The sequence below is a fragment of the Pholcus phalangioides genome, unplaced genomic scaffold (assembly GCF_987345545.1).
Source record: "Pholcus phalangioides strain wild (caught in Gottingen) unplaced genomic scaffold, Ppha-v1.0 ptg000014l_1, whole genome shotgun sequence".
In the NCBI taxonomy this organism is placed as follows: domain Eukaryota; kingdom Metazoa; phylum Arthropoda; class Arachnida; order Araneae; family Pholcidae; genus Pholcus; species Pholcus phalangioides.
In genome coordinates, this window is record NW_028301607.1 from 24,743,251 (window position 1) to 24,769,802 (window position 26,552).

Consider the following 26,552-nt stretch of genomic DNA (forward strand, 5'->3'; position numbering starts at 1 on the left):
CGTATTTCAAACCCAGCAGTGATCAACAGAAGAAAATCGGCTTGTTTACACGTGTTTGATGTGTTTACGGGTCACTTTGCCACCACTGTTGGGTCCATTGGAGTTTTAAAACCTCAAAATTTTGTTTCTTTATGATTTTACTCTGAAAGAAACCATATGATGGCCAATGAAACAGAACCAGAACAAAGCGGGTTTGCATTTTCCATCATATCTTCTATTTACTTAGTATTGCTATTTATAGCTAACTTAAAATTGCACTAATCTTGGTACTTACGAAATCCATATTTATTGTGTAAATATCACACGAAAATATTATTTAACTATGTTTTATCATTTAAGCATAGCAGTAAGTTGTTTATTGTTTTGATTTCTGTTGTTGAAGTCACCAGTACAGAATAGCTGAGAAATGATGCAATGATATTGCATGTTGCACTCGGTCCGCGTTAAAGAATCTTGATAAGGGGGTCATTCAAGTATACGTCAGCATCGAGGGGGTAGGGGGGATTTCGGATTTGCTAAATTTTGATGACAAGGAAGGGGGGGGGGGTTTGAAGGTTGCTTACGTCATCAACCACCCCTTTTTGGAGATATGAAATATTCTAAGCTGCTGACAAAATTTTGCTGGGAGGGGGGGGGCCCAAAATGGCTGAAAATCTGTTTACGTAATACTTGAATGGCCCCTAATTGAAATCATGAAGTTTAATACATGAATCATTTTATTTGATCATTGCTTTAGTTCAGTAGAATTTTCAGGCCTTTTAGTAGAATGACAATAATACACATTTTGCTATCTTACATCTATGTCTCTTGCATGATGATGCAATCATGAAGTTGAATGTATGAGTTTCGCTCACACAAAATAATGCACACTCATATAGCAATGCGGGAAAGCTGTAGTATAATCCCTTTTGGTCATGTGTTGGAGATTATTTTCATTAGCGGGAAAAACGTCTGAAAGCATGATGAGAAGTCGCCAAGAGCGAAATGGAGTCATGCTTTCTGACATCTTTCTTGCCAAAGGAGAAAATAATCAACAACACATCACTAAAAAGGGATCAAGGTTGGCATGCTAATGTATGTCACGCCTTTAGGTCTCATCATTGTGTCTGTCGTTCGTCATCATTGAGCAATGTAGACCGAACCCCTGTGTTTGTCATCATGCTTTCTTTTGCTCATGAATTTTTCAATTTTTTTCCTTGGGTGATATATGAAAATCAAAATTTTTATAGTGAAAATTAACCTCTGATCATTTTGACCAGCACTAGTCGTACGTGGAATAAATGTCGGCTCTTTTTCATAAAAATGATTTTACTACTATTTATGCATTAAAGTGGGCATAAGTTTGAACTTAAGAATAAGCACTAAGACATGATTATTCATTCTTGTAATGATAGGCAACCCGAAGGTGCGGTATCAAAAAAGTCGCTGAAGAAACAAGCAAAGAAAGAAGAGAAGGCATCAAAGAAGAAAGCCAAGCAGGAAGAATTGGTAAAATGAAACTTTTTTTTGTCTTAATGCAGGATTCCCAGTGAATTTTTATGTGTAATTAGGGTCTGAGTCATCTAAAGTCTAAATTAAAGTTTGAGGATAACATGAAATTTTCTGGATTTATGTTAGAGCTTTTGCTGGGGTAAATATAACACTAAGTCCCAGAAAAGAATATTTTGGATCATTTCTTTCTCGAAACAACAAAATTTTATCTCCTGAACATTTTTTTGCCTCGTACCTCTTTTTTTCTTTTTTTTTAATTTGTCAATCAACATATTGGTAACAAGGTGGATAATGTTATTTTTCTAACTGAATCAAAATTTATTTCTATGTTTTATGAAACAAACTGTTAGAATGCATTTTTCATTGATCATTTGATATAAATTTTTCAGAATGCTACATTGGATGATGCTTCAACTGACGATTGCTCCAAGGAAATGTATGGTAAATTGCCTATGATACAGTCTACTGAGAAGCTCTCCAGAAAATTAGAATGTGTTTCACTGATGAATGAAGCTCTGGAACATAAAATATGGCTGAGAGGACGCCTGCACACCAGTCGAGCAAAAGGTACAATTTAGTATTAGGGGTCATTCAAGTATTACGTCAGCGTCAAGGGGGGGGGGGTGTTTCAGATTTGCTTACTTTTGATGACAAGGGGAGAGGAGGGGGCGGTTTGAAGGTTGCTTACGTCATCAACCACCCTTTTTGAAGATATGAAATATTCTAAGCTGCTGACAAAGGGGGGGGGAGGGTCAGTGGTTTGCTGACAAGAGGGGGTCAAAAATGGCTAAAAATCTGCTTACGTAATACTTGAATGGCCCCTTATGTATTATGATACATTCCATCATTAATTATTCACTATCATCATAGCCTCTGGATGATAAATATGTTTCACAAAACTAGTGTTTAATCTCAGTATGTCGAAAATTAAAATTTAAAGAAATGAAAAGAATTGTAGTTTATCTCTATGAAATATCATCTGCTTTAAAAAAGGAGTTATATTCTTTTGTATATATTGCAGTCTATGCTCCTTTTTATGAACTGGTACAAACATAATTATTTCACAAAATCAGAAGGTGTAAATGGAAAGTAAATTCTCAAAAAAAAATGACATTGTTCATGACCAGAAGACTAGTTTGTGTTCATTTATAAATTTTACGCTTCCTTTCTTTTGATCAAAAAAATGTTCTGTATTTTTGAATTCACGTATACAGTCGAAGTTTGTTATGTACAATGTTTGAAAAACAAAAGCTCTTAGGAAAACTTGTATTTGGATGTGAAATAGAAAATTACAGGAAAGTTATAATTAAACTGACACTACTCAGGCCTAAGTAGGGCTTGTTCTGGTGGATGTATTTGGTTGAAACACATTATATGTACCATGGGAAAAAGAAAACAGCAGTAAAAAAGCGTTACTTTTTTACCCAGTGGTCCAAAATTGAACTATTTTTCTTCTTCTCCATGGTCCATATTACCCACACACAGTTTCGATGAAATTTATCCACCAGAACAGGTGCTACATTGGTCTGATTAGTGTCAGTTCAGTTATAACCATCCTGTGTTATTCATTTTGTAAGCAGTTGCAATGAAAATAGAAAATAAAATTGTGTTAGGAAATGATAATGTATGTGATCTAAATACAAAATTCTCCAGTATCAAGTAACAAGGTTAAACACAACTTTTGTAACCAAAAAACATGGATTTTGTACATTTCCATGCAAAAAGGGGCGGGGTTGAGCCACAAAGCAATGTGTTAACAACTATAGAGTATTCTACATTTTTCTCTATAACAAAAATAGATCTTTTTCCCAAGAGAAGTAGAATGTTCTACAGTCCAATTTTGTTAAAAAGCTAAACATTATAAAAATTAACATTTAAAAGGAGTAAATCAATGTCAGTCCCTATAGTATCCATTGAAAGTTTCCACTGCAAAGTAAAACATTTATTATAAACACGTACCGTTTAAATAAAAAGTTAATACATGAAATCTTCAATGTGTTTCATCACTGTTTTCATGATAGTTAATTGTGATTCCTGTTAATTTATATATGTTCTCTGGATTTGTTGTGAATCATTCAAATATTTTCAGGCAAGCAATGTTTCTTTGTGCTGCGACAAAGTCAACACACCATACAGTGCCTCCTGTGTGTATCTGAGACATGTAGTAAACAGATGGTGAAGTTTGTTGCAAAGTGAGTTAGCTTAAAAATGACCATTTTATGATTTTTTTTAAAAATATATTTTGTATGTTAAAATTTGTATGTTAGTTTTTCGTGGTTTGTTGTTCTTCCCTCTCCCCTTTCATGTATATCAATACAGATGCATGACCCGTCAAACCACAAAGCATATGTTTTATGGAGAATATGCTTTCAAAATGAAAATAGTAATTTCTTATGTAATTGAGCATACTGAACATGAATTTATGCAAATACAACAGGCAAAATGCCTAACGAGATGCCTGAGAAAAGATGCCCATAAACAATATAGATATTAAATATAACTAAAATACAGCAACCCAAAATGAGTTATTATCATTGAAAACTAATGCACAATAGAATAAAACTAATGATTGTGATAAGATAAAATACATTGTCCATAAGAAATTATTGTTGTATTATCTGAGTTGAATAAATTCTCAATTTACCCCGTTATTATAAATATATATTTTTTTAAACTTGTCAATGGGAAATGAATTCATGACTCCCGGAAGCATTGGCATACGCAAAGGAGTTTTGTTTTGGGGTTTTAAACTTTCCCCCCAAGATTATAGTGTTATTTTGCAGGAAAAACTTGACCCCCCCCCCCCAACCCTGAAAAAAATTCTGTGCACGGTCATGAATGGGAGCAAGCTATTCCATTTGTTCACAATCTTCTTGGAGAAAAATTCCCTGTGAAACCACAACCTGAAGTTGTTATATAACTACTAATTAAATACAAAAGCCACAACAGACAAAATGCCCAATGAGGTAGCTGAAAAATAATGCTCGTAAAAAATATGGATGTCGAATGGATATCTAAACTATATCAAAAATTATTACCGTGAAGAAGCTACTGCTCACAACCTCAGTAACCCTTGGACGAACATTCTTCACTTTCAATACTAGTGTCCTCTTGCCCAAACACTCAATTGATCATGCTCCATCCTATCTATTTTGTTGAAAATTTTGGAAACTTAATCACATATCACCCAAACGTCTTCGTTCGTACAATGTAAACATTCAAAAATACACTCGCATATCTCAGAGTCCCTCTTCATAGCTCAAACCTAGTGCACCAACAAGAGCGCGCAAGGCCTCTTCTCTGCACCCCCCCCCCCCCCCACCAAGTCTATGTTCCTCTGAAGTGTAGTCTGCAAAATGTTACAGCACAAATATGTAGAAATGCAGCAAAAATACATAGAAACCCAAATGTATTACAGCATAATAGTTTATTTATCGGCATCTGACACATACTTCATTTTGCATTGCGCTTATACTGGACATAAGGAGTATCTCTTACAATTTTCCAACATTAGTCAGACAGCATCGAGGTTGACAATTTTCCCTGGTAACGTTGTTCTATAATCCTTCCCACTTTCTCATCATATAATAGCACTTTATAACTGTTAACAGGGTAATATCTCAAAAACAAGAAGCAACAAAACTTTTTTGTTGTGATATTTATGTTTAATAGGTCAAAATTATTCAGAATTTTATATTTTCATGTGAGACACTATTTCATTGTTTCCCTGAGTACTTCAGTCACTGTCATAAGATTGCAAAACTTCATCTCCTAGTATGTGTTTTGTGAAAATTTGAAGTTTTTGTTTCTGGGTGTATTGATGAATAAATAATCAGTATTGAACAAAATTTAATGCTAATATCTAAATCTAAACGCTTATGCCATGAATGATAGTTGGAATACATGGGACTAGTATAATTAACTTCAGGGAAAGCAAATTTACCTTTTTTAGTATGTTTTTTTGTTCATGTCACTTTATAACCAGAAAATTTAATTTAATGAGGGAAATTGAATTGGTGCAAAATAATTATTGTACAGGTGTAATGAATTTATTGAAATTCATAATTTATTGAGGAGTAGCATAAAGTAGTAGTTGCATTTATAAAAACTAGAATATTATGTTTCATGAAGTCATCCGGACCTTATGTAAATTAGACCACTTATGATACAAAATATGGAACAGAATTTTTTATGACCGGTTTAGGAAAGGATTTAGTTAAAGGAGGGGCTTCTTAAGAGAGCTTTTACTAAAAAAAATTTTTGTTCAAGGAAAGGAAATTTTTATTCAAAATATACAAAAAATATTCTAGCATACATTCCGAAAAAAGTTTGGTATAGTCTATGTAAGTTTAGTGTGCATACTTTTTCTTGCAGTATCACAAAAGAATCTATAGTGGATGTTGAAGGATACGTTCGCTCTGTCCCGCAGAAAATCGAAAGCTGCACGCAGCAAAATGTTGAACTGCATGTCACACAGGTGATTACTTCAAACTAATATGAAAAGAAATTGATTTGTAACAGAAAAGTTTTTCTTAAGAGTGGTTAAAATAAAATATATCAGATTAATCGTACTTGCCACTGTGCAGTCATGTGGTCATAGTGAGGGACTGGTATTGCGGATACTCTGGTTTGAATCTCATCAGCAACACTGCAGTGGTCAGCTGAAGTTAGTTTTCTGTGGTTCTCTCCCAACTTCAAAGTGTGAATGCGAGCCGATCTCCCCATTAAACAGTCTCACCGCAGAAAGCAACGGACCTGCAACAGTACTAATATTCAATCACCACACTTCACTCATAGTTAAAAAAATAGATGACATCACTAAAATTTCCGCTCAGCTCTAGATACCTCCAGCACAACTAATTCTTTAGTAAATTGTCCATGGTGATGGACCAGGTTTTTTCTTGGTTTGACCGACACATTGGGTCAAAAGATTGCATATAAATATGGCAAGATTTCATTAATGGTGATAGATTTCTACCAGAAATACTTGTATGGATGATGTTTTTGCTTCCTCTAGAAGTAGTGAAGTTTGGATCTGCTAATTTTACTCTGACATGGATCATGAACAGGAGAATACTTTATTTTTATATTAGTGTTTACCCTGGTTTTAGGATTTGGAAAAATCCAATTGATATTCAAATTTTTTCATATGTACTCCTCATCTGATTCTTTTGAGTTTTCATTGTTTAGGTTCAAATTTTTATTGTATAGGATGTTTAACCAGCTATTGACTACTGTTTGCATTTATGAATAGAAATATATTTTGAGTTGGTTGCCACTTTTATTTGTTACTTTTTTTAAGCAATCATTTTTTTTAGGTGTTTGTTGTAAGTGCAGCAGATGCAAGATTACCTCTGCAGATAGAAGATGCTTCAAGGCCTGATGTTGAAAATGTGAGTGAAATAATTTGATGAATTAATGTCATTCTTATTATTAATGTCATTAAAAAGTTATGGTGCGTGAATAACATTGCTTACACGTAGTGAAACATGTTGAAATAAAAGTTTCTCTCCCTGATTCCCACAAAATATAGCATTACAATCACCGGTGAGAATTTTTCATGCAAATATATGAAATATGCATCGGCTCTTCAGAGAAGCATGAAATTTTGTTTTGTTCCATTTCAGGAAGAAGGTTTGAACATCCATGTCAATCAAGACACCCGTTTGGACAATAGAATTTTAGACTTACGAACTCCTGCTAATCATGCTATATATCGTGTACAGGGTGGTGTCTGTGACTTGTTCAGACAGTCTTTGTCTAAAAGAGGTTTTGTTGAGATTCATACACCCAAAATAATTTCAGGTAATGCATTATACTATAACAAGAAAAGAGTATATGTATTTATGTACAGTACATTTATTATGTCACTGTAATTTCTAGAAGAAGTGTTGCATTAAGCGTTTTGCATCACTTTAACCACTGCAGTTGCAAAATGTTGCCCAATAAACTGTGTAGATGGTTAGTAAAATTTTTTTTCTTCAACTTTTGTATATTAGGTTAGGTATACCAATCAGGATGGTGTCTTGAGTAAAATCTGATTGCACTCACTAGTTCCAGAACGATTTCTGCAATATAAAACTTCCCCCAATTAGCATTTTCATGGAACTTTAATTGCAGAAAACTTGAAAAAAAAATTTCAGAAAATAAATTGCCTGATCATAATAATAAATAAAGACTGCTCTCTATCAGTAATCACTGTTAGCTTGTGTGTCAAAATACTTTCTCATTCTTTTTAGCTTTTTATTGATGAAACTATAATCTAAATTATTTCCCATACATAGAAATTTTTCTTTTTTCTAAGTTTGTATGAAGTTTTTTGCTGTTTTTAGTAATAAAAATGCTTTTTCAGCTGCAAGTGAAGGAGGTGCCAATGTATTTGCTGTAACTTATTTCAAAGGGAACGCTTATCTTGCACAATCTCCACAACTGTACAAGCAAATGGCTGTTGCTGCTGATTTTGACAAGGTGTTTACAATTGGTGCAGGTGAAATAATCATTTTCATTTCATAATATTTTGGCAATTTTGGAGTAAATCACTGATGTTTGAACATCTTTTTTAATACTTTGTTTTGACACACACGTCTTTTGTAGCAAAAAAGTAGTGAATTTACATTACATGGCAATGGCCAGCTCAAAATACCAATACTTTTGCATGCTGAATGAGCTTTTTTTCCATAAGTTGAGAGTAAAAGCATTTTTAAATATTTTTTCCCTTGTAATTTGAGGTACTTGGTTCCTGGGTAGCAGCAGCACCATGGCCCCCACATCCTGAAGCAGGGCCCCTAGGCTGAAATCTTTTACACCCCCCCCCCCCGACCAGACTTTCACAGGGCCCCTTTATGATGAATTTATAACGTGAAAAACAAAAAAATGATTAAAATCACCCCGGGCCCCAGGGCTGGAGCCTTGTCGCCCCCCCCCCTTGTGGGGGGCCATGAGCAGCACTGCTAGTAATTGCAACTATGATCTATAGTAGTGGTGCTGTGGTGGTTAAGTAGTCATAGTGATGGACTCACATCGCAAGGACCTGGGTTTGAGCCCCCATAGTTTGCCACAGTGGTCGTCAGCTGAAGTTGGTTTTCATTGGGGTTCCCAACTTTAAGGCAACAAATGTGAACCAATCTCCCCCTTAAAAAAGTTTCACCACAGAGAGCAACAGGCCTACAATGGTACAATTATTCAATCATTACACTTCACTCATAGTTAGAACATTGATGGTAGATGACAGCAGTACACCGAAACAAACTTCACTTTTGTTTTGCACACATTCCATATGTACTAATTTGTTAGAAGTGCCGCAGAAGAATGTGAACAAGATGCATGTGTGATTTAGTAGTAGTAGTGTATTGTAACTCTCAATACATCCTGAATGAATACCAGTTGAAATTTGATAATTGCTTTGAATTTTTCAGTTTTCAGAGCTGAAGATTCGAATACGCACAGGCATTTATGCGAATTTGTTGGTCTGGACTTGGAAATGGCTTTCAGCTATCATTACCATGAAGTTGTCGATGTAATAGGGGAAGTCTTCATTGAAATTTTCAAAGGGTTGAGAGATAGGTTTGCTGAAGAAATTGGAACCATTCAGAAACAGTATCCATCAGAACCTTTCAAGTTCTTGGAACCCAGGTAAGATAATATATCATCCTCTTCATTCCAGAAGCGTGAATGTGCAAGTTGTCACTTTTTGAGTTTATCAGCTGGTTGAATCCCTTATTTTGCTATCTAAATTTTGTCAGAAACATGAATATTTTACCTCTATTTAAACACGTGTTACAAAGTATTTTATGGAAATGACACTCGTAGTGTAACATGGATAGAGTAAGTATTCAAACGTAATTTCTCACGTTTTGGAAATTTGCACGTTCATGCTTCTGGTAATTTCAACAATTGATGTGTTCCATTGAGGTCAATAAAGATCCTTTGGTATAATGGTCAGCAGCTCAGATCATGAACATGGTATCTTTGAGTTCACCTTATATCTGCAGGTCGCTGCACATACAACAAAGACAATCCTCTTCCAGTTAACACTTGTGCGAAAAATGTGACTGGTGGGAACTCTTTATTGGTACATTGTCAAGAACTTTACCTATTGTGACAATATGAACTGAACTCTGAAGTTATTTATTGATTTACTACTGATTTACTGCCAATTTTTATTGATTTATTACTGATTTTATACATGTGATTGGTTTTATTTGGTACATTTTATTTTGATTTAATTAGCTGGAAAACTCACTGCGATGTGCTTGCCTATGTATAAAAATTTGTGTTTGCTGCCAGTGATGGCCGGCGATGTGATTTTAATATTCAATAAATCTCCGGAGGCACCACCACCAGTTCCCATGGGACAATGCGCTTAAATCACAATGAGTTTCTCCAGTCATAAGTCAGTTAATTCATAAGAAAAAGTTGTTTTTTCACATTTATGAAAAAATATAGAACTTCTATTAATTAAAAATGAAGTTTTGAATGTTACAACTTGTTAACATTTTGGCATTTTTCCTTATGAAGTGTTTCCTGATCATTAAAGTTTCGATTGACTGCATTTTTGGTTATCTGAGGTTGTTTTCATGAATTTATTTTAAAATTTTTGTGCAGTGAAATGACCTAGCATTGCAGCTAACTCCTTCAGAGAATGCTGCAGTGCTTTAAAGAGCTCCATGGGTGGTAAAGATTTCATTTTTAAAAAGGGGGATATCACCCTTTACGAGATCAGAATGGCGGTAGAAGCTACAGATACAACATGAGATATTATGGGTTGCCTTGGCTGAGGGATGGGGTGATGAGAATTTAATTTTTTTTTTTTTTGCGGAAGTCAATTAGAAAAATATAAATTTAGAACATTCTTGACTAGATAAAAATTTTAAGCCTATTTCTTGTGCGCACCCTGGTGCACACTAAAGCATTTTAGTGCTCAAAGACAGGAAGCATTGAAAGACTATATTTCAAATCACTGTGTGTAATCCTCGAAATGTTGTAAAATGTAAATACATTGCAGTATTTCATGTAATGTTACTATAATTTTTAATTTTATCATTTTTTATTTCACTATACAGTAATTACATATAGCTTTTGTGTAAACTTAATTTCTGACTTTATATGTTTCATTTAACGTCAAATTTCTGTAAGGTCCAGATTATCCGTGATTTCAGTTATCCAAGTTAGGTCTGGTCCACATTAGCTTTAATAATCTGGATCCTAGTTCTAGTGTACTTCAAAACTCATAGAAGGAAAAAATTCACTTTTGTTGCTTAGTACAGTAGAACTTTAATTCACAGAGGCATGTGGCCAGAGTAAGCTGGTGAAAACAAAAAAAAACCAAAGAAAACTGAAAACTTTTCCCCTGATAGACTAAAAAACGCTTTAAGAAGAAAGTACATATTTAAAAAAGCTAGATTTGATGAGCTTAGCAAAGCTGTTTTTGTTCAGTTCAGATGCTAAAATGATCCAAAGAGTTCCTGTCCAGAGTCCTCTGGTTTCATAAGAAAGAAAACGTTCAATGAAACTGATAGTAATGATTCATTCATAGCAAGTCAACACATTCTGGTTTTTTTGACAAATTTCAGAAGGGATTTGAGTGCAATAGAGCTAGCTGGTAAAGCTACCATAGCTACCATTTCAGGCAGAATAAATTTACCTATAATTTACAGGCTGTTTTTTTTTTTTTTTTTTTAATTTTTGGGAATCATCTCTAAGAGATTCTTAACCCCATGCCCAGTTAATCCAGGTGCTTCTTTTAGCCTATATGGATTGTGTACATTCTGTGAGACTCACTTACTCATATTGACCTTTTTTAATGTGTTTTGTATTTATTTTTTTTATATCGAAATGTTTAGTTTACGGCTCAACTATTCTGAAGGTTTGGCTCTGCTACGTGAAGCTGGTGTTGAAATGGATGATGAAGATGATCTCAGTACTCCTAATGAAAAGCTACTTGGAAAGATAGTCAGAGCAAAGGTAATATGGTGATGTTTAACCCTTTAAGCAGTTTTTAAAATTTTCCTAATCTGCATTATAACTGCCACTTGGAAATCACTAAATTTCTAGAAATTGCCACCTATTTTCAAGAATTTTTTTTTTTTCGGTTGCACGAGCTGATAAAGACTCCTCCTCTTTCCCCCCCCCCCCCAACACAAAAAAAATTTTAAAACAAGAAAGAAGAAAAAAACGATCATTTGCTATTTATGCTGCATGTAGTAATACTATACTGGCTCACAGGAAAAAAGAAAAACATAGTCTCTCTCCCCTTATGTTATAACACTTTAAACGGAAGCTGACTCTGTCCACTGGGGAAATGAGGAAAACGTTATCAGGAGAAGGAAAAATTACAGCAGCATTTGGGTTAGGGGTTGGCGTTTTGATAGAGTTTTAAGCACCTCAGGTATCTCTGCGTCGCCGCTGTAAGGGTTAATCTTAATATGATTAAAATTCTAGCATTTGATCTTAATTAGTAGCATATTAGGTTTCTGTACTTCTTAAATCAATATTAAATAATGAAAAAATAGTTGCTATTCCATTTTGTTCTTGGTAAATCATACTCACTTATTGAATTTGTTGTTAGTAAAATCATGAAGTATATATTTAGTGTACGTGGAGTTATTAAATCATCAGTTACTTACTGCTTAGAAATTATTTTATACATTAACTTTGTCCTGTATTGTTGATGGGTCTTTTATTTATCTTTTCAGTATGATACTGATTTCTACATACTCGACAAATATCCACTAAAAGTTCGACCATTTTACACTATGCCTGATCCAAATAATTCAGTAAGTTATGATTTTAAAGTTCGAAAAATACATAATGATTTTTTAACCAGTTTTTCTAAAATTTCTTTCTGATGGTGCTTGGTTTGTTGATGATGATTTTAAATAAAGTCGTTTTGTAATATTTTCAGAAATTATCAAATTCTTATGATATGTTCATGAGAGGGGAAGAGATCATAAGTGGAAGCCAGAGGATTCATGATCCAGACTTTTTGACATTAAGAGCAACAGAGCATGGCATCAGTAAGTATAAGAGAGTTTTTTTACTTTCAAGTTGAAATTTTGATGGAATTCAAAAATCACACATAATGATCACTAAATTTAAATATAAATATAAATAATTTTTCTTTCTGGATTGCACTCAACATCATAAAGAGTGAATTGTGTTGGAAGGTCTCTTTTAAGCTGGTCTGTGATGTTTCAAAAACAGATGAGTGTCAGCCATTCCGATTGTGAATATCAGTGAATGACTTATGAATGATAGCATACAGGGGATCCAAACCTTTATGTGCCTAAAGGCAGGGCTTAAACACTAAAAGATCGCAAAAGTGGTATTGGCACCTAAACTTTCCCACATTTTTAATTAGTAGGGATGACTTACAAAATGTTTGATTTCATTGCAGTGTGTCTTCCAACAACGAAAGAGTCATTAATCTTTTGCCTGCTTTACGCTTGCACCGTACGGGTGCTATTTTCAAGCGCTTACTGATTTGCCTGTTGAGCATACGAACAATCTCATTTCTCTGTCACATACTGTTTTACCCATATCTCTTCTATTTTTCATATTAAATTTGTCATATAGATGGTGGTAGTTGACCACCAAATGATAGTTTGCAATGTAATTGCATTTTTTATATGCACAACCGTAAATGCAACTTCTCTCTTAGGCGCCAGTGTCTTCAAAAAAAAGCTTTGCAGTCTCGTGTGTTGGAGGTTATAGTGTTAGCCTCCATCCATAGAGGCAATTAAAAGTAATCAATTTCCAGGTCTTATCTGATAAGAATGTTCATTGAATTTCATTCGAATGTTGCTTTCATTTAAAAAAATTAAAATTTTGACACATATTCATAACTTGTATATATTAACATATTTGTTCAAGTAATAGTTTGTTGAGTAACAGTACTCAAGTGTTATTAATAATTTTTACCCTCATCTCTTAGACATAGAAAAGATAAAGAGCTACATAGAATCCTTCAGATACGGTGCACCACCACATGCTGGTGGAGGAATAGGTAATAGTTTTTGTTACAAATTATTTTCTACATTGTGTTATCTAGTTATTATTTATTAATGTAAATGAGGCACGTATGAATCTGGTGGTACAGAATCAATCTTAATGATGTACAGTTGAACCTCAATACTTCAAAGTGTTTTCAGGAATCTATATTTTTTTGAGTTATTTGATTTGTAAAAAATATATAAATTAAAAATACTTCATGGCTCCCAAAGCAGAATACACCAAAAACACTATGTTGCACATAATACAACAATCAGTGCAGCTGCAAAACAATTTCTGAATAAATTTTTAAAAAAGAAGGAAAAAGAACTCTATACACTGCTAGGAAGATTCACTAACCAACTATTCACTTAAAATTCATGAAAAATTCACAGACTACAGTTCGATATGAGTGAATGATCGAGTGAGCAAGTGAACGAGTGAATACATGATCAATTGTGCAAGTGAGAGTGAACAAATGAATGATCGAGTGAGCAAATGAGCAACACATTTGTCATGCCGCTAAAGTCTCAAACATAACACCAACAGGGCAAGAGAGAGCTAAAAATTTGGGAGCAACTGCTTTATTTAGTCCAACTTGCTGGATGTAAAATTAAAGGAGACTGCATGGCCTGTCACTACAACTAGCTTGCTTTCGTTCCCACTCACTCACTAAGTCACACAGAAAATCACTAGGTAACGCACATTCTATCACTTAGTCTGTAGGTCACTCACTCAACAATTTTGCTCACCATGTCATTTGATCACTTTCTCAGGTCAGTCACTCACTTGATCTCTAGGTTGCTCACTTGATCTCTAGGTTGCTCATTTACTCTCAAGATCACTCACTCACTAGGTTGCTCATTTACTGTCAAGATCACTCACTCACTAGTTTACTCACTTTGTTACTTCCTGACTAGGTTGCTCAATCACCAGGTCATCACTTACTCATTAGGTCACTCCTCAGTCTACCACTGTGTAGTAGTCACATATTCACTATGAACACTCACTCACTAGGTCACTTCCTCTATCTCTAGGTTGCTCATTCAGCCATTCCTCACTTACTCGTGTTGAAATGTTGTCTGTAAATTTCCCATTGATGAATTGTTGGTTGGTGAATTTTCCTAGCTGTGAATTTTCGGTAAACTGTTTTTGAGGTACTGAAAGTTAGACTTATAGAAATTTGACTGAGATGGTACTGATTTATCCATGAAATAAAGAAAAAAATAAATATATGCTAGAACCTTGATGATTTGAACCCTGTAAAAAAAAACAAAATACAAATGACTGGAAAAAAAGGGCATCGTATCAGAGGTATGACCAGACTGTATAGTCCTGTTTCAGTGAAAGTTGTTTTCCTTATTTCTGTGAAAATGGTCATTAATTTAGTGAAAAATAAGTGATTTTGGATAAAGTAAGACAATCTAGTTAATTTGTCATAAAAGAAATGAAATCCTTAATTTTTATCTTATGAAGGGTCTGTTTTTATATTTCAATTTTTGTGAAGGATCAGAGAAACAAACCCAAATTTCAGCTGGGCAGATCCCTGCCTATGTGCAGAACCATCTACAAACGTCATGGAATCCTGGTTAAAACAATGAACTAAAGTTTCTTCAAAACAGCCTCAACTGATGTAAATTGGAATGTCAGGTTATCACCTTAGGTCATGTTACCTCGCTCACCCAGAGTTCCTGACCTGTGCCCTTACGTTAAGTTAGCACATGCACGTTTTTACTTGCATACTGAATGTTCAATATTTTTGAGAAATTCCATCTACATGTATGATATTACCAAGTTTACCCGCTGTCTGTCATTGAAAAATAGAATTATTGGTTCTGTCTACATCAATTTAACATTTAAAAAATTCCTTTTTATAAGATGAGTCTTGGTAATCTGAACAGGTTCCAGTGTCAGAATCCAAAGTTGAGTTGAATATAGTCTTGCAACATATTTCAGATTATGACAGAGAAAGTATAATAAAATATTTTTATGCATGTGAAAGTTTTTTTTAATTATTTTTATCAATATTAAGAAAAAAAGAAGTGAATTCATTTGAAAATTCGTTTTTTTTTTTCTTTTAATTTTCAGGGTTGGAGAGAGTTACAATGTTATACTTGGGTCTGGACAACATCAGAAAGACATCCATGTTCCCACGTGATCCTAAACGTCTCACACCATAAAGAAGCGGACTAACGGTTGCTGATCTCTAAAACTTCTGTTTTGCCAACTTTTTATAGAATGAATTTGGAACAAAAAAAAAATATTTATAGACACTGATATCTTCAAATATGTAGCATGTGTGCTCAGGAAAACAAATTCCTTGTATGGATTTATATACATTAAATAGAAAATTTGAAATTTTTATATTTAGTAATTTTTTTCTTCAGCATACACATTGTAAGAAATGAATATTGCAGAAGAACCTTGTTCATCCATAACTCTGGTTTTGAGAAAATTATTGTTGAAGTCAAATTTCTTGCAACAAGGATGCTTTTGAAAGTAATGCTGCTGAAAAACTTATGGGGCAGAGGGACAGCAAAGGATGACATTAAACTGTCTATGTATCTGTTGAATGCAGATCCGTGCTTTATGGATGTGCGACAGGTGCAATCGCACCAGGCCCCTGCAGTTTAGGGACCTTGCACTTATGATAAAAGAAGAGTGAGAAAAAATACATTTTTTTCTTTTGTATATAGTAAACAAGATGTCTGAGCTACAACTGATTTGATTCTGGGGTTTTCATTGATTCTGGAATTATTTCTCTAGTTCAGCTGTTCTCAACCTTTTCTGACTCGCGGAGCCCTTTTCAGTGAATAATTTCTCTGGCGGAGCCTTGTTTACCTCGAAGAGCCCTTTTTAGTATATCATTTATATCGCGGTACCCTTCAGGCCTCTTTTTTGTTTGTTTATCGAATTTATTGATTTATTTTATTATTCTCGAGTGGCCGCGGAGCCCCTGGGAAGTGCACACGGAGCACCGGTTGAGAACCACTGCTCTAGAATACTTTAAGACATTCATTTTTAAAAATATTGTTGGTACTTTGAAAATCAGAAGTGCCTTATGTGGTGATGACGAAGCTCAGGTATAAAAAAACTAAATTCTTCATTCAGCTTTGCTCCTTATAAACTGACCTGAAAGATCAAACTTCCAGTTCAGTAATTTTTTCATGACCCAAGGAGACATCCAAAACAAAGGACCTCTTCTTCTTCAATTATACAGCGCTTTATGCCTTCGGGCCATCCAACAAAGGACCTCCACACAAGCAGACGACAGGTAAGATCGTAAAAAGTGAATTTTTCCACACTCTACTTTATAGTAATGTGCTGCCATCTAATCTCAAATTTAAAAGCGACTCATGTGGTGATGATGAAGTTCAAAGTAAAAAAAAACGTATTTTTTATTCCGCTTAGTTCCTTACAAACAAAGCTCATAAACTGAACTGGAAATTCAAACTGAAAGTTCGGTTATTTTATTTGAGCATAAGGAGACGTCCAAAACGAAGAACCTCTCAATGAGCAGACGACAGACGGTTTGTCCGGTTCCGTAGAAGCTTAGCTCACAAACAGAACTGGAAGTTCGAACTGTCAGTTCAGTAATTTTTTCCGGACACAAGGAGACGCCCAAAACAAGTGGAGAGAAGCAGACGACAGAGATTCCGAGGCTTGCATCGAGCTTATATTACTGGAGGGAGCGCGACTGCAGCGACATCAAATGCAAGGAAATCACGTGAGTCAGTGAAAACAAAGTTCCCGCCTGGCAATTTGCACATTGAAATGTACAGTTCGGTCTCTAAATATTAGATTTTAAAGATTAAAAAAAAGGATAAAGAACTCATATAAAGGTGAAAAAAAGATAAAATTATTTATTTCATTAATACTGGAATCATTTCTTTCATTAATACTGGAATCATTTCTTTCATCAATTCTTGAATTTTCCTTCATTATTTCTTGAATTTTCCTTCATTATTTCTTGAATTTTCCTTCATTATTTCTTGAATTTTCCTTCATTATTTCTTGAATTTTCATTCGTTAATTCTGGATTACTTCTGGAGTAATTGCTTTCATCAATTCTGGATTACTTCTGGAGTAATTGCTTTCATCAATTCTGGATTACTTCTGGAGTAATTGCTTTCATCAATTCTGGATTACTTCTGGAGTAATTGCTTTCATCAATTCTGGATTTGTTTCTTTCATTAATGCTGAAATTATTTCTTTCATTAATGCTGAAATTATTTCTTTCATTAATGCTGAAATTATTTCTTTCATTAATGCTGAAATTATTTCTTTCATTAATGCTGAAATTATTTCTTTCATTAATGCTGAAATTATTTCTTTCATTAATGCTGAAATTATTTCTTTCATTAATGCTGAAATTATTTCTTTCATTAATGCTGAAATTATTTCTTTCATTAATGCTGAAATTATATCTCATTAATTCTGGAATTGTCTCTTTCATTAAATTTGGAATTGTCTCTTTCATTAAATTTGGAATTGTCTCTTTCATTAAATTTGGAATTGTCTCTTTCATTAAATTTGTAATTATCTCTTTTTCATTAATTTTGGAATTGTCTCTTTCATTAAATTTCGAATTATATCTTTCATTAAATTTCGAATTATCTCTTTTTCATTAATTTTGGAATTATCTCTTTCCTTCATTCTGGAATTATCTCTTTCCTTCATTCTGGAATTATCTTTCATAAATTTTATTATTCATTAATTCTGTCATTAATTTTGGAATTATCACTTTTATCAATGCTGAAATTATCTCTTACATTAACTCTGAAATATTTCCTTTCATTAACTTTGGAATTATTTCCTTTCATTAACTTTGGAATTATCTCATCGATGCTGAAATTATTTTTTCATTTATTGTTTTAAACTCCTATTTATGCCATAAGAAAATAACGGGGGATCGTGTTTGTTTTCACCGAGTCACGTGATATTACGACGAAAGATGTTGGGAGACAGGGGTTCTCAGTATAACTACTATATAAGGGCCCTGTCCTTCTACAGTCGCCTTAGTTCTCAGCACTGCCACAAGGCGGAGACCGCTGAAGTGACGTCATACTCTCTCCAGTAATATTAAGACGCCTTCATATACGCGTATTAATAGTGTATTAAGGAGTTCTAGTAATATAAGCTCGATGGAGGCTTGATTTATATACTGTTGGTGCTGCCATCTAATCTCGAAATTTCAGGCAACTCGTGCGATGATAAAAAGAGAGAGAGAGAGTTCGTTATTTTTTAGCATAAAATTTTTTTATGAGAGGAAAATTTCGCTAATAAAATTTGTAAATTTGCAACAATCGATTTTATGTAGAAAAAAATAATTATTTCTTTCCACAAAAAAACTCGGACAATATGGATGATCGAACAAATAAGTGAAAATACTGATTATGTGGTCTTGAGATAGGGTCACCAGATTCAAAACTGAAAAAAGAGGACGCCTGGTGCGAACCTTATGCAGTGCCGTCTTAATGCATGCTTCCCCCACCCCGGGCCGTGCCCGAAGGGCCTCAAGAGAAGAGGTGCCTCAGAAAAACGAGACGTAGTGTAATTTTTGGAGAATTTTTCAGGTAGGTCCTCCAAAAAATCCCTTGGCTCGGGGCCCATGATGCTCCTAAGACGATCCTGCCTGTCAGTCCCACCCTTGTGGGCGGGGTCATGGAATTCCAGTACTTGATTCCTTTACTTCTATTAATTTACATTAATTAAACAAAAACAATAAAAAATTCGAAAAATGGTCAAAGTTATCGAATTGCAACGCATATTTGATAAAATAGATGATGAGGAGCTTTAAAAGTATGACAAAAATTTATGTCTGTTCAATATGGTTCCAGCCACGATGAAGTGTCAGCAGGTAGACCACGCGCTAATTATTATTAATAATTTATGAATTTTGTAAAATTAATTTAAATGCCATTCACTCTCAATGGATCGTGTTTGATTACGATCTCGACCAGCGGTTCTCAACCATTTTTGACTCGCGGATCAGTGCATAATTTTTCCATCGGAGCTCTGTTTGACTCGAGGAGCCTTTTCTGTATATAATTTTTATGGCGGAGCTCCGTAGGCCTCTTTTTTATTTATCTGTCAAATTTGCATATTTATTTTCCTTGAGTCGCCGCGGAGCCCCTGGGAAGTGCACACGGAGCCCCAAGGGCTCCACGGAGAACCGGTTGAGAACCGCTGCTCTAGTTAATTCTGAATTTTCATCTCTCTCTCAATTTTCAGATTTTTCTCTCTCAATTTTCAGATTTTTCTCTCTCAATTTTCAGATTTTTCTCTCTCATCAGTTTTGGATTTTCATCAATTATGTGAGTTTTCTTCACTCATCAATTCTAAGAAATTTCTTCACTCATCAATTCTAAGAAATTTCTTCACTCATTAATTCTGAATTTCTCTCTCAATTCTGAGATTTTTTCTATTATCGTATACATTTTTCAAATTTTTATCTTATTAATTTTCAATTTCCATTAATTCTGGGATTTTTCATTAATTTTGAATTATTAGTTTCAAGATTTTTTCTCTCACATCAATTCTGGAATTTTTTGTCGAATCTAGATTTTTTTTCATTAATTCTGAATTTTTCATCTCAAATACCTGTGATTTTTTCTGAGTCCCCAAGCTGAGATCTTGTGCAGGTCTCTTTACAGTGGATTTATAATGTAAAAAAAAAGATTTGTCCGGAGCTGGAGTCCCCGTGGAGACTACAAACACAATTCTTATCTCTTTTTTTTGCACTAAATATTCACTATAGAGATGCTTGTGCAAAAAGTCGGGCCTAGGGACCCGCCAAAGGTCAGCCCAGCCTAGGAGCCTTGCTACAGGATGGGGGAGAGGGCAAAGGCCAAAGGCAGAGATAGACTTGAAAGTCTGGGGAAGCATGATGATGTCTATTTATATATACACATACAGTAGATCAGACCGCTCCACCACAAACGCCGGAACCCTGTATCTCGGCCGATGGAGGGGGGGGGGCATGAGTTATGAGCTTGGCTGTCCTGACAGTTCCGATTCAAAAGGGTGGGTTTCAAAGTAAGATATTTTTTATAAACCCATGGAGAGAAGCAATTCAAATAAATATGTTGAAAGAGTGATGAATGTTTAGTTATTGCAGTGGTGCCATTTGTTTAATACAGAGGCTAACAGTTCTTTCAAGATTTTTTGACTCCCCATCCCACATTTCAAATCAGAAATATGGCAACAGTAATTGTAGATTTGTATCCCCCCCCCCCTGCACATTTGAAATCTGGCAAAAAAAAAAAAGCACAAAAAATGAAAGGTTTTTTTTTGGCTGGTGGAAAGACCACGCTCTCGACTTGTGCCGAGTCAAGTGTAGTACAGAAAACAAAACAGCTAAAGCCGTCTGTAAATAACAATTGTTGTTTATAATGAAACCTGAAGTATCACTTCGATAAAGCAAAGCTTGATACAGCTTTAAGTGTTTCTTAGTACAGCTTTACGACAAAAACATGTGCCTACGATCATTTCTCGACATTAAATAACTCTTGATCTCATTATGGACACTGATGATTATGATAAAGATGGGTACATTCCCTTGGAAACATTTCCGGGTAATTATGTATTTCGTATTGATGTCTTTCTGACTCGAAGTGAAATATGATTAATTTTCCATTTTGCATATCCATTAGCTCGTGGTGTGCTAAGGAGAAATTATGAATAGAGAGTGTGCTATTCGAAGTGTGCTTTAAATAGTTATTCATCACAGTTGTATCGACCCGTGGCTCCCCAAAACGGTCGGTCTAGAAAAAGTACCACTTCAAAGCAATGAATAAGCGCACATTAATGTCGCCAGCTAATCGCGATGCCCCTAACAGAAATTGGTGGCGCCCCTAAGAGCCGCAACGCATACTTTGAGAAACACTGTTTTGACCTATTTAGATTAAAACACTTACATTTTTCCCCAGTACGGTTAATACCCCGTAAGCGGAGCTGTGTAAAATTTGGTGATTTCAAATTCAACCTTGGCGACATAGAATTCTATTTGCTCGCCAAACATCTTCAACATTATGAAAATCAAAATTGCCGACAAAAACGAAATTCTGGCTAAGATTCTGTGAGCGGGATTGCGCCAAATTTGGCGGTTATTTTTTTGTGGCCAACAGATTACCTCGGCGCTTTAATTGATTCTGAAGATTTTCCATTGGTGATAGCAATGTTTTTCAATCTAACATGCCATCCTTTTTTGTCATCATTGAAATTTATTGAGCAATAGGCCGAAGCCCTGTTTGTCATCATATACATCCTTTGCTTGTGAATTTTAAAATTTTTTCATGGATTCTTCAGTCAGACAAAAAAGCACTTTTATTTTTGACATGAATGAATGAACGCCAGGGGCTCTGCCACCGGACTTATCCCATTGCCGAGATTTCTTCCAGCCCAGCTTCATGGCAAAGTCTGGGACAAAGTGAGTGTACCTAACAGTCTAAGTGCGCAGCTAGTGTTGTGTTTGATATTTCAGTGCTGCCGTCTATACTTCAAATTGTGAGTGAAGTGTGATGATTGAATATTTGTAACGTTGTAGGCCTGTTGCTCTCTGTGACGAGACTTTTTAACGGGGAGATCGGCTCGCATTCGCGCCTTGAAGTTGGAAACCACAGAAAACCAACTTCAGTCGACCACCACTGTGGCACCGGTGGGGATTGAACCCGGATTCTCGCAATGGGAGTCCGTCACTGTGACCACTCAACCACCACAGCGGCTTTTATTTTTGACAGATAAGTGGGTGTGATATCTGCAGAAGAAATAATTTCTTGCCCAAAATATGGTGCTAGCATTGTTCCGAACAGTGGTCACACCAAGAAATCAAGTCGCTTTGGGTTTGCTGGAATAGGAACACAAAGCCCAAATGTAATAGGGCAGGGAATCCTGTGACCACTTTCTTCATTGGTTCCAAAATTCCTCCTTGTGATGTTCTACCTTGCCAAAAAAAAATTGCCATATTTGTCTTTTTTTTGGCCTCCTTGATTTTCACGATGTTGAAGATGCTTGGCGGACAAAAAAAATTTAGGTTGTGAAGGGGCAAAAACCTTGACGAAATTTGAAAACACCAAATTTGGTGCAACCTTGCTTAAGGAATCTTAGCTGAAATTGTGCAATTATTTTTTTAGCAAGCTGGAACATAGCGAGGAGAAATTCTACAGCCATCGAAGAAATTATTGGCCCCAGGATTTATACTGACCCATTAAATTTGGATTCTGTGTTCCTATTCCGGGAAAGCTAATGCTGACAGGAATTTTTGATGTGACCACTGTTCGTAACCATACTAGTGGCACATTTCTGGTAAGAAATAACAGTTTCTTTCTCAACTACTGTCAGAAACCTTTTCTTGTCTGACTGAAGAATGCTCATCTATGAAAAACTTCAAATACTCACAAGCAAAAAATGCATGATGACAAATTTGCTAGAAATTCATTGAGGAAGATGCAATATAAGGTACATGTGTAGTTAAGTAGTAGTGTTGTTTGAGTTTTTCTGCCATTTTGTCAAAAACCAAAAATGTGACACCGCTCACTTACACACTCATCAACGATCTGAACGTAGGAAAAAATTCAAGCACTAGGATCACATACATACGTGCACCAAAAACCATGCCTCTGTAGCTTTATTGAATTACACAGAACAAATATGGTGAGATACCTTTTTAACAAACCTTGAGTTCAAGTCTTCACTACTATTGTCATAAGCTTTGTTATGGGGGCCATCGGTTTCATCATTTTTGAGTTTCAAAATATGATAAACCCCAGATTTTAGTGAATATCTGAATGTATGCATATTAGGAAAACAATTCATAAATTAATTAGAAAGAGCTAAATTTTTCCGGGATTTTTATATTTCCCAAAGCAGAATGTTTTGCGATGTTCTGCAACGAGCCCTCAGGTGACTGAAAATGTTCTGCGGTAAAAATTCGAATATACAGAATAGCGTTTTTCTACACTTTTCTTAAAATTCTTCCAGATTGTTCTGCGACATACGTCGCACATTTCGGCATATTCTGCTTTGGGGATTTGTGTTAGAAATAATTAAGCTTCAACCGAAAATTCATGTATTCTGCTTTTTTTTTAAATTTTTTCAAAACCTGTATTTTTAGAAATGTGGTACAGAATCTTCATGTGGGTACTCTTCTCGTCAGTATTTGTGCACACAGTAGCTGCTGCAATAGCGTTTGCAATGCTGTGGAAACACAAGCTTGGCCGTTTTGTTGCTGCTTCGATTCTAGTCTTTGGGATATTATTTCCTATAACCTGTGGTGTCATAACAAGTATGTTTTTTTTTTTGTCATTATTTTGTTTCTTATTTCTCGCAATTAAAATTGCAAAGTTATCATAACCCAGGGTTGGTCAAATCTCAGGCGCTAGGTCACCATGGCAATTAGAAAATTAGTATTGGCACATAAAATTTTTTAAAAGGGTTGCTAAATTGGAATCCAAGGATGACACAAAATTTTTTGATTTCATTATGCTCATTTTCCAACATTGGAAAAGTGAAAACATTATTTAGGACTGTTTTTCATGAGCAAACTACCATACTTGGCTCCTGAGACATTTGGCTGGCGCCCAAATATTTTTTTGATTTGTCAAGCCCTATCGTAACCCAGCCTTTAAGCGTTTTTATGGACGGTTTTGCTTGCTTGGTGCAGCAAGCACACATTGCGGCTCATTAGAATAAAGGTTGCTGGAAATGCCTCGGTTATAAAGCTGCACAGAGTAAAGGATGGCGAATGATTATGTATGTTGGATTGTAATTACATACAGGTGGTTATAGATCTCATTTTAAACTAAAAAGCATCAGGCTTCCAAAGATTAACCACTGTTATTAATGATACTGGAGTTTTACATCGATATATATTTGATCATCTGAAAACATATATCAATGTATGCTTAAGTTTCAATTATTTGAAATTGTGTAAGATTATTTTACTGTCTTTTTTTTAAAATTTAATTTATAGGTGCTGCAATAGCTGGAGTATACAGGGCTTCGAGATTTCAGATGATGCCCGATTATGCTCTAGTGTGGGGAGTAGGCCAAGTATTCTTAGCAGCAGTTTTATCTTACACTAGGATACTTGCTACATTGTGATTCTCATGTTTTATTTATTTGTAAATACTGTGCCATTATTTATTAAATGTAAATATGTGGAAATCGATTGAATATTTTGCCTTTTGAATGAATTACCTAGCAGATATTCAGTGTGTGTGGGGGAGCTTTCTCAGAATTTTCTTTCAAGCAAGAGTTTTTTTCCATTCTTTGATTGGTTGCTCAATTTCTGATGAATCTGGTGACAACAGTGAAACACTGCCATGTATAAAGTCTTCTAAGAGTTAATTATGTGACACTTATTAGCAAATTACCATAGCACTAAATGATTATTCAATCAAATTCCGTTCATTATCATACTGTGTACAAGGCGGTCACTTTTGAAGTACGGGTTTGAGTGAAAAAGTGCAAGTCAAATTAAGTAAATAGAGTGAAGTTCATGGTAGGTGAAGTGTCCCCCAACTTCAGGACCACCAAAATCACAATAAATTGAAAACCGTGTATGAGCTGACCCCTAAAACTCCGTGCATTTCAGAGAAAAAACATTCTTATATTTTCATGCAAAATGAACAGCTTACGGAAATTTACAATAGAAAATGATTCAAACTTCTTAATTCGTTTCTTCTGAGTCTCCAAGCACATCGTAATCCATCAGATCATCATAGGGGTGCAGCATCTTCGTTTTTATCCTCATCTGGGCTTTCATCGCCATTGTCACTTTAAAAGAGGATAGATATCATCTTCAGTTCCATCCATAGCATTGCTGATGCAACACTTTTTGAAGGATCGGATGATAGTTTCGGTGGAAACATAGAATTCCACGCCCCATGTATCCATTAGCAGACCAGGCCAATATCAAGTTTCTTCAAGGCACCACTTTTTTTGGGTAGTTTCTTTATCTTTGAGAGGCTTGTTAATGCTCGCGTCTAAGGCTGTACAATCAACGTTAGCCACCACCAGTCAATGATGTTTTCGATTTCTTTGCCTCGGCTTTCACTATCAGTTCTGTGGGGTTTGAACATATCTCATACCAATAATGCCGGTTTATAGAACACTGTTAAAAAAATGGCTACTGTTTGCGGGGGTCGATATTTTCTCATAAAAGACTGACCCGAGTATAAGCCGACCCCCCCACTTTGGGAACAAATTTTTCCACAAAAAAACTTGGCTTATACACAAGTATATATGGTAATTCTGAGGTGCTATCATAATGGTAAAGCCAAAAGTGTGATGGCAACAAGGATTGCTTTTCTGTGCAATTCAATAGTAAAATCATGCACGTGTGGCCATGGGGTATAAGCTACATGGAAACAGGCTTTATATCCAGCTTTAAAAATCATATGTGGCCGTAGTCTTACACCTATATTCTCAGTACAGTAAAATGTCTCTTCAACAGAATTACAAGGGACCAAGATTTTTTTTCCTGTTAAACACGTTTCCACACTTAATAAAGGTTCGATTGATATGCGTATAAAATTATGTAAATACCTTGTGTGTGATTGAAATAAAATAAAAATAAATTTATCGAAGATGAAGGAAATTATTTAAATATAGATGAAACAATTACTCCAATTATACTAAATACTGTATTTAGATTTTGAGAGTATCTGTATAAAATTCTGACCTACGCTGTTTTTCTTCTAAAATAACGACACTTGAATTTTTTTGCTTCCTCAAAAAATTTCAATTAGGGTGTCACTATCGTCTATGTTTATGTAATCCTCAGGGCCATAACTAAGAATTTTGTGAGAGAAAGCAACATGATTTTGCTGCCCCACCACTGTAAAATTCAGTGATTTTATAACTGTTTTTGTCACCCCCTAAATTTTGCCAAAGGGGGCAGTTGCCCCCTTTGCCTCTAATTAATTCCGGCCCTGCTCAGTCTTGCAATCATGGAATGCGCACAGCTCGTATACAATTTTGTAAGTTTTGCAAAGAAAATTCATTTTGCATTAGAAAATTCAACCCTTACACTGATTTTTCCCGTGGGAAAATTTTGTTACAATTTCAGA

At 35.0% G+C, this 26,552-nt stretch overlaps 2 protein-coding genes across 2 annotated transcripts; both read left to right on the forward strand.

Moving 5' to 3' along the window:
- The first annotated feature begins 29 nt into the window (after positions 1 to 29).
- AspRS (aspartyl-tRNA synthetase) lies at positions 30 to 15,841 on the forward strand. Its single transcript, XM_089241972.1, has 14 exons — positions 30 to 191; positions 1,395 to 1,488; positions 1,881 to 2,058; positions 3,581 to 3,683; positions 5,866 to 5,968; positions 6,810 to 6,884; positions 7,119 to 7,296; positions 7,844 to 7,978; positions 8,907 to 9,123; positions 11,334 to 11,454; positions 12,186 to 12,266; positions 12,395 to 12,506; positions 13,424 to 13,495; positions 15,568 to 15,841. The coding sequence occupies exons 1-14, from the start codon at positions 157 to 159 to the stop codon at positions 15,657 to 15,659; spliced, it is 1,596 nt and encodes a 531-aa protein (XP_089098098.1). The 5' UTR covers positions 30 to 156; the 3' UTR covers positions 15,660 to 15,841.
- Positions 15,842 to 20,805: 4,964 nt separating this feature from the next.
- Positions 20,806 to 24,993, forward strand: LOC149078323 (transmembrane protein 170A). The gene is made up of 3 exons (XM_089241973.1): positions 20,806 to 21,056; positions 23,594 to 23,764; positions 24,452 to 24,993. The coding sequence occupies exons 1-3, from the start codon at positions 21,002 to 21,004 to the stop codon at positions 24,580 to 24,582; spliced, it is 357 nt and encodes a 118-aa protein (XP_089098099.1). The 5' UTR covers positions 20,806 to 21,001; the 3' UTR covers positions 24,583 to 24,993.
- The last annotated feature ends 1,559 nt before the right edge of the window (positions 24,994 to 26,552 follow it).

Coding starts and splice junctions, on each gene's coding strand:
- AspRS (XM_089241972.1), top strand. CDS start 157: ATGATGGCCAATGAAACAGAACCAGAACAAAGCGG. Junction 192..1,394: donor ACAGAACCAGAACAAAGCGG/GTTTGCATTTTC, acceptor TTGTAATGATAG/GCAACCCGAAGGTGCGGTAT. Junction 7,297..7,843: donor TACACCCAAAATAATTTCAG/GTAATGCATTAT, acceptor ATGCTTTTTCAG/CTGCAAGTGAAGGAGGTGCC.
- LOC149078323 (XM_089241973.1), top strand. CDS start 21,002: ATGGACACTGATGATTATGATAAAGATGGGTACATTCCCTTGGAAACA. Junction 21,057..23,593: donor TCCCTTGGAAACATTTCCGG/GTAATTATGTAT, acceptor CTGTATTTTTAG/AAATGTGGTACAGAATCTTC. Junction 23,765..24,451: donor AACCTGTGGTGTCATAACAA/GTATGTTTTTTT, acceptor TTTAATTTATAG/GTGCTGCAATAGCTGGAGTA.